The following is a 17414-nucleotide window of genomic DNA, read 5'->3' as shown; positions in this document are numbered from 1 at the left end:
ACCAAGGCCAGTAGGAAGTCTGAACAACTTTTTGTAGCTTACGCCCCTGCAGTCCAAGGAAAAGCAATTTCAAAACAGACTATTTCAAAATGGATTGGACATTGCATCAGATTCTGTTATTCCTTTCATGGAAAGACTGTTCCAGCCAATGTCAGACCACATTCCACTAGAGCTACAGCCACCTCTACAGCATTCTTAAGAGGGGTGCCTACTAAGGACATTCTAGAAGCTGCTACACAGAGCTCCGTGCATACATTCTCCAAACACTACAATCTCCCTCTATACTCCAGATCCAGAGCAGGCTTTGCTTCTGCAGTCCTGCAGGGTTTGATTACCACACCATCTTTTTCCTAGAGCATTCCTCCTCCCCCAGCTAAGCTATGGTATTCTACCCACATGTTATGACTGCAGTTGCATTCTTGAAGGACATAGTACAGTTTTGTACCTACCATAAATGTAGATGTCCGATAGACATGCAACTGCAGTCGGATTTTCCCACCCTCCATACCCCTCTATGCCTAGGGTCCACTCCTATCCCTGTTTCTCTTAGCTGGGGAAATCTGTTATGGTGTATTTGTTTTATTGCTCATTTATTTGTTTGGAATCCTGTTTTTGTCTTCCAATTTGATTACAGCCTTCCTTGGAGGGCACCTGGCATCTGGGGCAAGAAACACTGAAGAAAATGGCGTCGGCTGATGCTTATGTACTCCAGCCGCTCTGACGTCGGAGAGAAATGCGACATCAGCCGACGTCGGACCCAGACTTTGGAATCCGGCCGACCGAGGGCTGCCTGAGGCAGGACAACCCACATGTTATGACTGCAGTTGCACGTCTATCGGACATCTACATTTATGGTAGGTACAAAACTGTACTTTTTTTTTTTCTTTTCTTTTCTTTTCTTTTATGTGCAGTTGTATTCAATATTATTGGTAAACTGCCTGTTTTCTGTGTTGGAGCTTTTCTCCATAGGCCTCCACTGAAAAGGGGGTTCACCCATTTGGACTTTCTTGGTAATTAAAAGGCAAATAAATGAATCAATAAATACATTGCCCTGTGTAAGCTGTTATAGACCATCTGACTGAGCCACCGTCGGCCCACTTGAGTAGAATTTAAACCTATTGATTTTTCACAAGTTCACCTCTGTTCAATCACCAGATCCCAGGTTTTTGCTTAAGATATCTTTGCAAGAGTGTCTTAGCAGTGGGTGCATTTTCAGTACCTTTTATAGAAGCCTTCTTTATGTCTTCCCTCATTTACAACATATCCCTGGACTACTGCAGATTGCAGTACTGGATCATGTCAGCTTGATTCTGGTAGCATCCTTTTGGCCAAGACAGTATTGTTTTTCTCTAGTTAAGGGCGTTGAACATAGCGGGTCCCTTACTGTTCCCCAGAATCTCCTTTCCTAGCTCCTAGGAACCCTTTGTACCCAAATCTAATGCAACTCAATATAGCATCCTAGAAGATAGGACCTTGATCCCAGATAGGCACTACTTTTGCCAAAGGTCTTAATTAACATTGTTAAAGATGCTAGGAGGTCTTAGCTAGAAAATAGCCCAAATTTTCTTTTGGTACAGACAGCATGGCTACAGCCTAAGTTGGCATCTGCCCAGCAAGTACTACTTGATATCTTAGATCCCTGTTTACTAAAGACCTTTCCCATACTTTAGTCCAGATGCCCTTTATAGCTATATTAGCTTGTCTGCCCCTAAAACCTCTTTTGTCAGCTGTACCCGTTATCAAGCAGTTTTCTTAAGAGGTGTCTGGGGAAAGAAGTGCCTTCTCCATTGGATCTGAAGTTGGTTAGAAGAACCTGGTGGTTTCTCTTTTTAAATCAGCAGGCTCAGTGCTAGTGAAATACTTATCTCTGAAAATGTTTTTTCTTTGGGATTATTACTTCAACCAGGAGGATTTCAGAATTGCAGGTCTTATTGTGCAGACTGCCATTCACAAAGACTAGGTAACCCTCATGACTAGTCTCCTTTATGCAGAAAATAGTCTTGAAATTGGTACTGAGTCAGACCTGTCAAATGTCCGTCTTTTTTCCAAATCCTGAGAACAAAGGAGGCAAGCTTTTGCATGTCATAAATGTATATAGTTCTTTAAGTATATCCCAAATGTCTAAGGATTTTCAGACAGACTGTTTTTTGGCAGGTAAGCATGGGATGTCAAACATCCAAATAAACCATGTCTCAGTAGTTAGTGGATTACATTTTGTTCTGCTATGATCAGCATTATAAAACAACGTTGCAAGAATAGGTTAAATCACATTCATTTAGGGCAGTGACTACTACATTGTCTCTCGGATGTTCCATCTTGAAGTTTCTGTGAGGTAGCTACCTAGATATCATTCACACTTTTTTTCTAGGAATTATAAACTTGACTTTCTTTCTGGATGTCGGGCAGTCTTTGTTACTACAGTTCAGTGCATGTGTGCTTATGTCCACCACGTATCACACACAGTTAAAAAAATAAATAAGCGCATCAAAAGCTAGGTAGATTATACAGCGTCTTAATCTGTTTGACTGACATGGCCAGAAGACTTCTTACTTCCATCTCTCCTCTGTGTTGCCCCAGTCTTCGCTAAACTTCAGGTCTCATGACTGTCCATGCAATAAAATAGCCAAATTTGCAGTAAATTATAACCAAACACAACCATCTAATCTTCAGAGAATTAAACTGTTTAGAGCTACCATGTCACCTAGCTCTTTCACAGCTAACTACAATGCACAGACTTGCCTATAAGCAAGCAAGTTGTTCAGCCCTTAACAACTTAATACAGCTTACTCACCCAACAAAATTTTACTCTCTAGAGAAAAATCACCAAATAATCCAATACTTAAGGTGACTCTGTATTCAAGTAGTGTAGCTGAAGTATGGAACCACGTCCCGCTTCCACTGAAATCATTCAGAATGCAAGCATATTTAACACACAGCTAAAACTTTACCTGTCATCCAATGGATTTGCTTCTGTACATCTCCAGGATGAATACTACTGTTCTCTTCAGCTTGCTGTCTCTCTCCTTTCAGAATCCTGTACTCCACAACCAGTCTTCACTTAATGCCTGAATAGTTTTAATAGCATCTCCCAACTATATATTTTTTTTTGTGAGAGCTCATCCTCAGCTCTATAGTTTTAATATAAATCTTATTATAACCATATATATTTATATATATATATATATATATATATATATATATATATATATATATATAATTGCCTCTGAACCTTACACCCCACCTCTTAACTACAGTATCAACATTTTCTGCACCATCTGTTTTTTCCCTCACCTCACTTTTTTTGAATGTCTAAGCAGTACTCCCATGATCTTTTATTTATCTGACAAACCCACTAATACATCTCTTCAGTGTTCAACTTCTACTAATGCATAGTACCTTTTTACTGTAGTAGCTGCCTCTAATTTTGTATGCATGTAGTCTAAATTGACAAATGTATGTGTAGTTGTTGGTGTGTATTATTTCACGTCTGTTTATTTATACTGCTGTGTTTAAAACGTGCTTGTAATATGTTGGAGCTTTTCTCCCCAGGGCTCCATTAAAAAGGGTCGTTTGACTAAACCAAGTTGAACAAACCCAGTTAAGAAAATCAAAATAATATAAATAAACACATTGTTTGCTTCACTGCATTTGCACTGTGACCATTTCTTTTTATGCTTTGTTACTCTTCCCAGACATTATACACTTTACTACAGCAGTGATCCTTATGATGAAAACAGTAGTTGTTTGAGGATTCTCACCATACCCATAGATGTTTGAGATTTACTGCTGCAGTATTTTCTCCCTTCATCTGTCTACCTTCTTTCTTTACCTGTCTTGCTTCTGATGTCTCTTTGTGAGGCTACTATATCCTAAGTATCCTATCCTTTCCATCTCCACGAGTGCCTCCTACCCTGTGTATGATGCATCACAATGCAGGAGAGGCATATGTTGTGTAAGGATATCTGAATCCTGTACAGGTCAGCACAGGTGACTAGATGTCTCCCTCCACATAAATTCTGCACATTATTTATACTACTGCAGTAGTGATCTTGTTCAAATATACACAGTTATGGTGAGTGTCCTCACACAGTTGTACTCAGTTATACTTCTTTTGTAAGATAATTCTGTTTACCATTTTCCATCCTTGAAAGCACCTAACATGTGCAGGTGCTGGTGAATTGTATGCATTGCAAGTCAGGCTTGAAAATGTTTTTTGTTTGATGATGTGGTAATGAAGTGAAATGGAATGTTTCATAAACTGGTAATACATTTTTTTTCTGCTTTCAGCTTATTTGTGCCAGTGGTGAACTTGGAGAAGATTCCTAACCTCTCAAAACTTGATGGATCCTCTTCAGAAAAAAACGCTAAACATGCCCCCCTTGTCTCATCCATATCACAACCCAACAATCCCAAATCAACCCCAACAAAGCTGGCAGCTAAACCAACCCCATCACCTTCTGCAAAGACCACATCCGAACCTTCAGTACTACTGTCGAATGCTTCTAGCAGAAAGGTGGAAGCTGTACCTTCTTCGGTAGAACCACATCAAACAGCAGCCAAAAGTGGGCCAAAGTCTTACAAGAAGATTTCTAGTAAGTGGCTAACAGAGAAACAGTCTACAGGTAAATATATAGAACACAAAGCAGTAGATGTTAGTGTAGTATAGTTTGAGAGATGAGCATATGATAAGGAGAAAGGTCAGACTTTATCTACAGTGCAAGGGGAGAGAGAAAGAAAGCAGCTCTTTTTATGTTTACTGTAACTTCGAGAACTATTTTTTTTCCTGGAGTTTTGTTGGGGTTATGGATGAATGCTGTTGAATTACTGTGTAACTGCTGGGGATTTCAGAATGCTAAGTAGGTGAACACAGCTTAAAATTGAGGTAGGTGGTACTATCCACAAGACAATGAGACAAGACTGCCAGTAATTTGTAGATTAGACCACAGCACTCTTCACATGTTGAAATTAATACTGGTTTTGTAGCATGTTCTTGGGTTTCATGAACTACAGCATACTGTTGTGCTATAAGGATTGCATGCATTTACGTTTGGGAATACCTGTGAACTGTTCCATCTTTATTTGGGATCCATATCCACCTCCCCATAAGGTTTGTAATCCTTTTGATTATTATATGACATGACTAACTCAAAAGTTTCCTTTTAGGGCGGACTAATTATCTGACTTAAGTAGTAGCAAAAATTGTAGTAGCTAAGTGTTTAATTTCTTGTTCTGTTGGTTATTACCTGATGAGCTGGGAGTCTTAGGGTTCAGATTTGGGTTTTATGCTCCCTTCTGACTTCACTCCCTTCCTTCTCCAGGAGCATACCTTTTTCTACAAGTTCATCCTTTGATGGTTAAACTGTATTTAAACACTGCATTGGTGAGTCCATGGAGCGAAAACGGTTTCATCCTGTGTGACTTTAGTTTCATTAACTTGGGGATAGTGTGAGCCAGGTGTACTGGAGTCACCACACCCAGTGCATTGATCAGTTTTCATTTTTATCTTACTCTGAAGATTCTGTGTGTTCTGCCACACACTGTGCATGAAATATTTGTGTCTTAATCATCATTTTTCCCCCAGATTTTACCCTTCTCTGTACATTGCATATTCACAGCTATCTGTGTTTCCCTGTAAAAAAAAGCCTGTTGTAGTTTATAATGAAAAAATGGGCCTCCATAGTCTCCTCTTGTGGGTGCTTTTATTTCCACACTTAGTATGCTGTCATTTTAACTGCGGTGGTGGTGCTGCAGTAGCATTGTCACCTCACGGTAAGACGTTGTCCTGTTCGATTCTCAGCTAGAGCGTCTGCTGTGTGGAGACATGCGTGAATGGGCGTACCTTCGTTGAAGGTTGTGCGTCAGGGCCGGCAACTCAGCATGTAAAAATCCACTGCCAATCATTAGCGGACCGGAGTTCCTCTGTGGCGACCCCTAACCGGGAAAGGCCGAAAGACACAACAACAAGTGTGCTGTCATTTTGGGATATGGTCATGTTGCTAGGTAATAAAGTGAGAGCTCCTGCATGCTGTGTGCTCATTCATGTTCTGCTACAACAGGGATGGGGTGTGTTTTTGCATAGTGTTAGCTGCAGAGCTAAGTTGGCTAGGACACAGCTTTTTCATGCTTCAGACATGTTTATATTGTGAGAAGGATAAAAGTTTGTTATTGAAATGACTTGTCACATTTTATTTATTCAGTTGGGTTAAGATTTTTTTTTTTTAATTTAGCTGTCCAAATCATCATTTGGGACCTTTTTTCTTCAATGTAAAGCCATGTGTTACTCCCTGGGGTTTACATTCAGAAATGTTTATAGTTCTATCCTGTAAAAAGACTTACTCTTGTTATTGCATGTCTAATACGCTGTTTACACTTTCACTGACCAAACAGTAATGTCATTCATTGATGTTCTTTCAGGGGAGAGTAGGTGTAAAACTTCTCAAGAAGCTTACTATTGTGCACGCTGCCTTTGGACAGACTGGATGTTTCAAATGACTGCAGATTCAACTTTCCCGTTTGGAAGTCTTATGTATATTGTATCATAAGTTTTAATTTTGTTGCTCTCTGGTCAGTTATGGCTTGTATGTCACAGCTGTTCATCATGTCAACCACTCATAATCAAATGTTGGAAATGGTGCCTGTATTTTACATTATGGTGGATGTATTTGTGGAAAGACTGTGGCCATGTTAAGATGTGGCTGCCTGCACACTGCCATATAATCTGCTGTACCATCCTGATTTGATAAGAGTAAGCCTTCAAAGGTAACTTGTGGGAATAAGGCTGCAGGCATTAGGACTCCTTGAAGAGCTGTGCTGTCACAGGTGAAATGCCCCTCCCCTATCTCATAATGCAATACACTGCTCTCCCTTTTAAGATCTTCATTACTCTAAAGAAAGCTCATACAATCTTCTAGATGGCAGAGGTCTGCTTCTTTCTCAAAATTGCTTGTAAAAGGGTAGTTATTGCTTTCCAGCAAATGTCTGTATGTGTGTGTTTGTGTGTGTGCGTGTATAATATATATATTTTTTTGGGTTTTGGTTTGTTCTTGTTTCACCAGTTAGTTTTTGTGTATAATATATATACATATACATATGTGCGTGTGCATATTTATCTGTTTATATATATATATATATATATATATATATATATATATATATATCCATGTAAAAATGTGTGTGTGTGTGTATATATATATATATATATATATATATATATATATATATATATATATATATATATATCTATATATATATATATATATATATATATATATATATATATATATACATGTAAAAATATATATGTGTGTGTGTGATGTATTTATATCTATATATATATATATATATATATTCAAACAAGTATATATATATATATATATATATATATATATATATATGTATATGTATATATATATATATATATATATATATATATATATGTATATGTATATATATATATATATATATATATATATGGTTCCCTATCAGAAGCCTGAAAATCAAAATCCTGAAAATTCAAAATCCCGAAAACCCAAAATCCTGAAAACACAAAATGGACATACTGACGTCAGTGTGGCTTTGCTATTGTTAGCCCTGTGGTGTTAGGTCATGCGTTGGGTTCAGGTAAGTGTGCGGTTGGTTTTATGTTAGGGTCAGGGGCGGTTTAAGTGAGTTAGGGTTAGGGCGCAGGTTAGGCATGTATGCAATAGTGACAAATATTGGGGTTAGGGGCGGTTTAAGTGAGTTAGGGTTAGGGCGCGGGTCAGGTGAGTGTGCGATAGTGACGGACCTTAGGGTTAGGGTCAGTTGGTAGATATTAGTGTCTTTATAGTGACATATTAGCATTATTTGTGTTTTCAGGATTTTGAGTTTCAGGATTTTGCGTTTTCGGGATTTTGAATTTTCAGGCTTTTGGTTTCAGGATTTTGATTTTCAGGCTTATAGTGTTTCAGGCTTTTGATAGGGAACCCGTGCTTGCTAGTAATCCTTCCTTTTCTGGAAAAGTGGTCAGTATTCTCTCCTCTTCTCAAAACCCTACCATAAGGAACAAATTACTTGGACAACTGGACATGATTTGTGGTGTGGACTGACTCCAATTACTTAGACTCCTTTTTCACTTCTCTTCACCCTGCAACCTTAGTATATACTTCAGATATCTTACTGGTCTAAGTTATTCTTCCATTAAAGTGCATTTGGCTGCAGTTTCTAACCTTCACAAAGATCAAAATTCAGTCCCTTAGGTTTTTGTTGAATTTATGCCAAGCCATCCTCAGGAGTAACATTTTATTTGGGCCTCCATTGTGAGATCCAGTACCTTCACAGGAGTTGTGTTTTGTTCTGGCAAAAATACTGCAGGCTCCCTTTGAGCCTACTAGTGTAATATAATTAAGTTTCCTTACTTGGAAGACATTTTTTCTTGGTAGCTGTTAATTCATCCAGAAGAGTTTTAAATTATTTGTACTTTCTGCTCAACCACCTTATTTGGTGTTTCATAAAAAGTGAGTTTCTTTTCTAACTAATACTTTTTATGCCTAAGGTTGCAACTGAGTCAGATTTAAATCAGTGCATTTGGTTTCCTGTATTATTACTGGTCTGTTCTTACAGGTATTTGCTGAACTGCTTTGAATGTTCAGTGACAGCTGAGATATTATGTGAGCAGATGAAAGTCTAAATAAAAGGCACCATCTTTGTTTGTTTTTCTTCTCCACATCTATGTGCCATAAAGTTCCAAATTTGCTCCTGCCAAGTGGCTCCCTGATTTGTGTATAATTTTTGTTCTCTTCTGTATAATGAGCCATTACGGCTGTTTACTAATGCTCATTGTAGTAAAGCTTTAGCTGTCTTGGTAAGTCTTGTTTTAGAAATACAGTCCATGATGATATTTCAGCAGTAGTTTCATGGTTTTCCATGAATACCTTTGCAAAGCATTTTGAGCTGCATCTCATTTCCTGTTCCATAAGTGCTTTTGGGACTATCATTATCTGCTTGTTTAAGAGGATCTTGAGATTCTGTCCTGCAAGTTTCCAAGGATCGACTCAGTCTTATCATTTTTAAAATGTACATACTTACAAAGCGCAATTTGTAAGAGCAGGTCCAGCCTTGGTAATAATCCCTATAACTTTCCCCAGCCATGGCTGATGGTTTTGTGTGTCTCTCTCTCTCTCTCGTCTTTTATCACCCTAAATGCAGCTAACCTCAAGTCTGGAGAGAGAGAGGTTTGGTGCATTATGTTAGGGGGGCAGTTCCGTAGCAGCCTGGGAAACTTCAGATTATTGAACTGTTCTGATGTTTGTGGCCTTAGTCTTACAGGTTCTAAAAGTTCAGCTAGAAAAAGAACAGCTGGAGATATAAAATATGAACCATAGGTTTTAATAAGCGCTTTTGTCCTAATAACCAAAAGATTTCTTCACAGTAAATAAAACCAAGGGTTTTACAAAAAGAGCATTTTTATTCCAGCACAACAAGCTAATTTGGCAAATACACTGTAGCAGGAGAGACTTTATGTTCACAAACTAAATGGTAACATTTTATTGCAGCATGTCGGGTTTGGTGACAGAGATTTAGTTAAACAGTCTGTGTTTAATCCACCCATCATTCCAGTGTTACAGGCATTTTTAGACAGTGCTGAAGTGCAGATTGTTTCATGTTTAAATAATAGGTGTAGTTTCAAATGTTTCATTTTAATGGTTGATGAGAAAGAAGCTTTACAGCCGTTAAAGGAAATGATGCATTTCATGAAAGCTGGTAAGGGTGGGGGAATATTGTTTATGTAAACAAATGATTACGTTTATTCCATGGAACTCTTAACTGAACGATAATGGTGAGTACTAGAATATTGCATTATCTGATATTTTAGAGTTGAACTGCGGTGGTGGTGCTGCAGTAGCGTTGTCGCCTCACAGTAAGACGTTGTCCTGTTCGATTCTCAGCTAGAGCGTCTTCTGTGTGGAGACGTGCGTAAATGGGCGTACCTTCATTGAAGGTTGTGCGTCAGGGCTGGCAACTCGGCACGTACAAATCTACTGCCAGTCATTAGCGGACCAGAGTTCCGCTGTGGTGACCCCTAACCGGGAAAAGCCGAAAGACACAACAACAAAAAAATAAACATAAATTTAGAGTTGCTGGATTTATTAGAACAAAATTCTATGAGTATAGATACAGACAATTCTTTATTCACTGATCATCCAAAAATAGATATTTTGGTCTTAATACCCAAGATTCACAAAAGTCATTCTTTTCCACCTTTTTGCCCTATAGTATCTGCTAGTGGGTCTATTACAGATTCTGTTTCCATTTATTTGGATCAGTTGTTAAATCCATTGGTGCAGAAACTTCCTGTGTATATGAAAGATTATTGGGATTTTTTTAAAATCCGCTGAGGCTCTATCTATTTTTGGGGAAAAGAAAATATTTTTTTTCATTTGATGTACGATCTTTATATGCATCCATTCATAATGGGAAGATATGGATTTTTTTAGGTTATTTTTAGCAAAATATACTGACTGGCGTAATGGTAAGATCAACACACTATATATGTGTTAATGGAGATAGCTCTTACTAATAATTTTTTTATGTTCAATAGCAAATATTATCAACAAGTTAGAGGAGTATCGATGTGTGCAGCTGTGGTACCTTATTTTCCCTTCATCATCACTGGTTAGTGAGAAAATCAGATATTCCATTTTATTTCAGGGTCTGAATATGTTGTTTATTGTAAGATGTTTGTTGATGGTTTATTTTTATTTGGAGAGGTACCCGAGAATAATGTGAGAGCTTTATTGCTAACATCAATAAAACTTGCATTTCTTGGTAGGAAAAATGGGATGGGAAGTGAATTTTTTAGACATTAAAATTGATTTTGGATGAAGAAAAATGTAAGTTTCATAGACAACTGTATCGTAAAGAAACTGTTCTGAACCATTATTTGTCATATTCTAGCTCACACTCCAAGTTTATCAAGAACAATGTTTCTACTGAACAATTTAAAAGTGCATTGAGACTAGTTACTGAAGGTGACTTACTTTTGAAAGGAGTTGAGAAAGTCATTGATTTGTTTTTGGATAGAGGGTATAATGAGAAATTTTTGTAGGATATAGCAGGTGAAGTCATCTCAAGTAGACAATACATTTTCACCCATTTTTTTAGATGGGTTGTTATATGTTGGCTCTAAGCAGATTTCAGGAGGTAATGTCAGATTCACTTATATACCTATTATAGTGGATATGACTAATGATGCCAGTTCTATAATTAAATGTGGAAATGGTAATCGGTTAACCAAATATGGAAAGTGGTATGTGCATCTAAGTGAACAAAACAACAATCATACACAGCCAAAACCGCCACAGGTCACCAAGGATGAAAAAAAATATTAAATATAATCGCAGTAATTTAAGATTATATTTAATCATTTTTTGCATCCTTTGTGACCTGTTGTGGTTTGGCTGTGTACCATAGTTGTTTTGGGTTAATAGATAATTGGAAGATTTTGAGGGGAAATTCTGAATAGTTTAAGATAGAGGGGGAACAACCCAGTTTTATTTATAAAAAGAAGAATACTTTAAGGGACTGTTTATATACAGACAATAGCAATGATTCCTGTTTAGTTAGAAGCAGAAGTGCAGGTATTGTCCCTTGTGGCTTTTGTAAAGTTTGTTGTTACATTTATAGCGGATTCTTTATTTTATCTGGCCATAATAATAAAATTTGGTATGGGAAACGTAGACTAACATGTAAATCCACAAGTTTACTTTATGTTGCATTGTGCACTTGTAATTGCATTTTACATAGGTATGACCATCAGAACATTGAAAAACAAAATTTAGAACATCTTTATAGGATATTAAGACAAAGAATTATAACGCACTATATAAACATCTAGACAAGTTCCCGAAACACAAAAAATTCTCCTTTTATGGTTTGGTAATGGTCGATTTAGATGCAAAAGGTGGAGACTATAAAAAAGTTGAACAGAAAAAGCTTTATGGCAGCTAAGACTGTAAGCTGATACAATTCCGAGTTTCAATGCAGCGATTAACCTTAAATGTTTTTCTTAAATGTAGGAAATTTAAATAATTAAATCTGATAATGTTTTACATGAAACTTATTTTATGTGTTTCATGTGGTGTGTTGTGGATGTGTTCAAATTTATGTTTTGTTAGTTAAATTTTTAAATCAGTCCAGTTGAGTGACATATTTTGATTAGTTGCATTAGTCAGATGATTATATTACATGAGGAAACAATTGTTATAAGACTCAATCTTATGGTTTTATTTACACTTAAGAAGCCCTTTGGGTATTCGGGTGAAACAGTTTAGTTAAATCTACAGGTGTTCTTATTTTATGTTTCCAGTTGTTGTGCTTTTTCTAGTTGAGTTTTCTTTTTAGCACAGAATTTCCATTTGTTGGTTTTTCAGTTTAGGTTTTACAAGTTATTGAGGGATGGACCCACTCTTACATATCTAGTATTACGCTAAGTATACAACTTTGTTTTATTTTTTTGTGTGTATGCTGTAGTGCAGCATGCATTTGTTCTTTACTTGATGCTGATGGGATAACCTGTTGAAATCCTCCCTTGAAGGGAGAAAGGAGCAGTATGTTTAATGGTGTTTTTAGTTCCCCTTTGTGAAATGCTTCTGTTATCAGGTTTTGCTTCAGCTGTTGGAGCACACACATTTCACGGGTTGTAATAGCTTCATTTCAACAGGTCCTGTTTTAACTGTTATTGTGGCTTTGTGACAAAACTGAGTAAGAGACTAGTTCTAATTGTGGTCTGTTAAGGTACATGATGAAGGTTTCCCTGCTGTCAGCATCCACATAATATTCTTCTTTGTTTATTTTATTTTACATTTGTTGACCGGGTGGTCCAACTGGATATATGTCCATTTTCAGCAGAGGCCCTGCGGAGAAAAGCTCAAAGAGAAAAAATACATGAATATTAGTAGCAACATTACAAAAATTCACTCAGCAAGAAAATATAAAATAGCACTGACATATATTACTGAAGTAACACAAATTAGCAGTGACATGCATTACAGAAGCAACAGGAGATTAATTACAGGATGAGGGAGTTCAAAGTTAAAAAAGATAGCAGAAAAGTAAGTTTTTGTAGTAATTTGTAAGCAGGCGAAAGTGACCATACTAGTGGCATTAGGCAAGCTAGTCAGGGTTAGTACAGGGGCAAAGCCAGTGAGTTTTGAGATGAGTTTTGAGATGGGATTTACAGCAGGGAAGAGAGGAGATTGCAGTGAGGTTATCAGGAAGAGAGTTCCAAGCTTTTCCTATTGTGTTAGAAAACAAGGAGGTGCCTGCCAAGTTATTGGATTTACAAGTTGATATAAGAAGTTTGTTAGAAGAACGTAGGCTTTTGAGGTTGCAATAAGGTGAAATAAGTGTCTTGAGAATAGGGGTGGTGTTAGGTTTATAGAGGATTTTATGGGCTAAAAAGAGCTGATGAAATAAGATCAGATTTTGAAGCTCACGTCATCCTAATTGCTTTAGGTTTAAGCAGTGGTGAGTTCTAAAAGTAGAGCTAGTAGCAAATCTGGCAATACTGTTGTAGGTGGCTGCCAGTTTGGAGAGATTAGTTTTGGACAGATAAGTGTAAATGGGGGAGGCATAAAGTAGGGTAGAGATCAGATGTGAATGGGCAATGATAGTTTTAGCAATAGGTGTAAGAAATGGTTTAATTCTATACAGGGAGTCTAGTTTTCTGTTAACTAATTTTATAGTGTTGTTAATGTGAGAGTCAAAGCATAGGTTGTTGTCTATCTCAACTACGAGGAGTCTGGTGGAAGGGTCAGGTGATATGATGGTACCATTATTAGACAGGAGAGAGAAGTTGAGCTGAGAGGATTTACAGGTGGGGGAGAAAAGTAACAATTTTTTTTTTTTGGGGGGGGGGGGTTTAAGATTAAGCAATGTTTTAGGAACCAAGTTTTGAAAGTCTGTTGAGTGATGGAATGCAGTTCAGAGGGGGATCAGGCAGACCAATCAAAGAAGAATCAGCGTATTGTATACAGGTTGCAGAGGGAATACTGGTATGAAAATCATTAATAAAAACAGAAAACAGAAGGGGGCCAAGTACAGAGCCTTGGGGTACTCCAAGGGTAACAGGAAGGAGGTTGGATAAGTTATTTTGCCAGAGCACAGCCTGTTGTCTGTTGTGCAGATATGACTCAAACCACTTTAAAGCACTAGAGTCGAGTGCGAAAGTTTTAAGAATATTTATCAGAATATGGTGATTAACCATATCGAAGGCTTTGGATAGCTCTATAAAGAGATCAGAGGTGAATAAACTATTGTTTCGATTGTTGTTGATGTGGTCAGTGAAGGAAAGGAGGGCTGAAGTGGTGCTGTGGAAAGGTTGGAAGCCATGTTGACAGTCAGCTAGTAGATTGTTACTTAATAGGTGTTTAAGAAGTTGTTTTTGGACACATTTTTCCATGATTTTAGCTAGGGGGGGAGAGAAGGGCTATGGGTAGATAGAGAGTATTGTTGAGTTTCCACCTTTATGCAGGGGAATGATATGTGAAATTTTCCAGATCAAAGGAATGAAGCCTTTGACAGTGGTTCTGTTAATCAGAATGGAAATGGGATAGGCTAATGGTTAGGCTGCAGTTTTTAGATACTGAGCTGGTAGATGGTCAGCAGAAGGGGAGGAGGTTTTTAGTTTCTGGAGAAGAGAGCAGATAAGAGATGTAGGTACTGGATGCAGTAGAAAAGAGGGAACTGAGGAGTTAGAGGAGGTGGACTGAGAGGAGATATTGGGGCCTAGTTGATTAGCTAGCGACTGGGCAGTTTAAGAAAAAAAGGTATTGAAGGTATCAGCAGTTAGTTTAGGGTTGTTTTGAGGAGTACCTTTGGGGCATGAGGTGTCAGAGTGGCCAGGCTTTAAGAGACTATTTATTCCTGCCCAGAACGTTTGTGGATTTTGTTGGTTAGCTTGTTGTAAATTGTAGTAGTAGTTTCTTTTGTCTAGTAGAACAGCTTTTTTAGTGGCATTTCTTATTTGTCTCACGCTGGTGGGTGGGATCTTTAGTGCTGCAAAATTTGGTCCAGAGTATATTTTTCAGAATAATTTTATGCCTTGTATCTTTTGAAAGCCAAGGGGCATGTTTTGAGCTGATCCTGTTAGATCTTAAGGGAGCATGAGAGTCTAAAATAGAAATGAACTTAGAGTTGAAGTAAGCTACAGCATCATCCAGTGGCAGTTGTTTAAGAGGAGACCAGTTGCAAGCATTCAGTTCTGTAAGGAAGCTTTCAAGGTTAAAATTGTTATTAGTTCTGACCAGTTTGTATTTAGTTAGGTTAGGGGAGGTAGTTTTAAGTCTGAATAAGTGTGTAAGAGCGTGGTCACTTAAGTTATCAGTTTGGTGGTGCCTGTTTATCAGAACCCAGTCCAATATGCTTTCTTTGTTGTTAGTTTTGCTGGATGTTCATCGTGCATACAGCTGCAGTCATAACAGATGGGTTCTCCTGCCGTCAGGCGGGTCCTCGGTTGGCCGAATTCCAAAGTCTAGGTCCGGCGTCGGTTGTCGTCGCTTCTTCCCTGACGTCAGTGCGACAGGGGTATAAAAGAACCAGCCAACGCCATTTTCTTCAGTCTTTCTTGTCGCGCGGTGCCCGAAGCAGAAGCAGTTCGCAAGTGCCAGTCAGCCAGCTCCTGAAATTACGAAATTTTGCAACTGAAGTCTTCTTGAAAGCTAAGTACCCCGTTGGGGAAACTTTTCTTGCCTCAGACCGATGTCAGACAAAGTTAATAATTGTATTTCATGTGGGAAGCAAATACCGCATAAGGATTTCCATTCCCTCTGTATTCCTTGTTTAGGCCCAGACCACGACGTCTCGGTCTGTCGTTTTTGTGCCACATTCAACAAATGCACCATTAAGCGTCGGGCGGAGTTCGCCCAGCATTATTTTGGCAAAACATTTAACTATATTATGTCGTCGGATACTCCGACTCCAGTTTTGGCTAAAAAGCGCAAAGATAAGGATCGCCACACGAGGTCCGCGGCCTCTACCGACACCACGCCAAAGCCAACTACATGTGGTCCGGTTCTCAGCGAGGCGCCTACGCAGCTCCTGACTACCGACGACACTTCATTGGCGGTGTCTGCTGTGCCCGAGGTCGCCGGCTCCTCGGCCCACACCCCGACTACAGATACCGAAGCCACTCTTGGCGCTGAATCTCAAAATGTGGACGGGTCCACCTGCTCTCAAGGTGTCTTCAGACCTTCCTCTTCTTTTTCCATCAAGGCTTTTACTAGGTCTAAAGCAGCCATGCATTCTAAGAGACAAGCTACACAGGGCCCATCTCCAGGCCCCATGCCTAAAAAACAGATGCTTAAAATGGCTGAGGATTTAATTACTCGTATCAGGGGTTCTCACCCCCCCCCCCGGACAAAAGCCCAGAGTGGAGGAAGAATCCCCCTCCTCTGATCAGGGCTCCATTATTTCAGAGCACTCTGATGATCAGGAACATTCTTACTCCCCTTTTGAAGACTCTGATGCAGAGGAGTTCATTCCCTCTGTATCCCTCCCCAGAGGATTACTCATTTGGGGAAGCTTTGCATACCTTAAGAGAACACTTCCACTGGGAAGGCCAAGATTATTCAGATTCCAAGAAAAGGCTTAGGGAATTTGTCTTGCTACCTCAGCACAGGCCTCTGGCTATACCTCCTGTCTTGGACATAGTAGATGATGTGTACTCGGAGGCCTGCCTTAACCCGGATTCTCTACCTCCAGCCCCAGTCAAGCCTGACAGGTACTACAGGGTTCCTGACTCACACCAATTTCTATACAAAAGCCATGCTGCTGACCCAGAAACCATCTCACAGGGCCCCAAGGGAATTAAGGCCTCCACTGCTAAAAATCCATTACCTTCCAAGAGAGATTCCAGATCCTTAGAAAGGTGGGGAAAAAAGGTATATACCTTGGCTAAACCATGAGGGCATTAAACTGTCAGTTCCATATGCTAAAGTACCAACAGTTTTTGTTATCACAATTGAAAAGTAAAATGTCACAACCTGAACAACCAGACTTGAAGGAGTTGCAGGATTTGATGCATAGTGCAGAACAAGTGGGTAAACATACCTTGCAATGTGGTTTTGATGCTCTAGAGGCCTCATGTAGAGCTGCTGTTACAGGATCAGTCATACGGAGACATGCCTGGCTCAAGGAACAAACCTTGCCAGATCATGTCAAAGCTAAATTACTAGATGCCCCTCTACAAAAGGATGTATTATTTGGTGCTAATGCTGAGGAGGTATTAAGAAAAATGGAGGAAAAGGCTAAATCAATGCAAACTGTGAAAGATTTTCTACAGGTACAACCCCCACGTTTCAGTAGAAAGTGGCCTTCCACAAATTGGTCCTTTCCAGCCACGGACAGAGCCCAAAGAGGTAGATACAGGCGCCCGA

The 17414-nt window shown here is 38.8% G+C and overlaps 1 protein-coding gene across 3 annotated transcripts in view; it reads left to right on the top strand.

Annotated features, from left to right (window-relative positions):
• ATXN7L2 (ataxin 7 like 2) overlaps positions 1 to 17414 on the top strand; it is a 326007-nt gene that overhangs the window by 146499 nt on the left and 162094 nt on the right. For all 3 annotated transcript variants that reach the window (XM_044076878.1, XM_044076879.1, XM_044076880.1), the window contains exon 5: positions 4288 to 4592. In XM_044076878.1, coding sequence (XP_043932813.1) covers positions 4288 to 4592 — 305 coding nt within the window. The remainder of the gene's footprint in view (positions 1 to 4287; positions 4593 to 17414) is intronic.

The sequence above is a fragment of the Protopterus annectens genome, chromosome 7.part0, assembly GCF_019279795.1.
Source record: "Protopterus annectens isolate FY-2018-M chromosome 7.part0, PAN1.0, whole genome shotgun sequence".
NCBI lineage: Eukaryota > Metazoa > Chordata > Ceratodontiformes > Protopteridae > Protopterus > Protopterus annectens.
The sequence above is the reverse complement of the archived record's forward strand: the minus strand, read 5'-3'. Positions and strand labels throughout refer to the sequence as shown.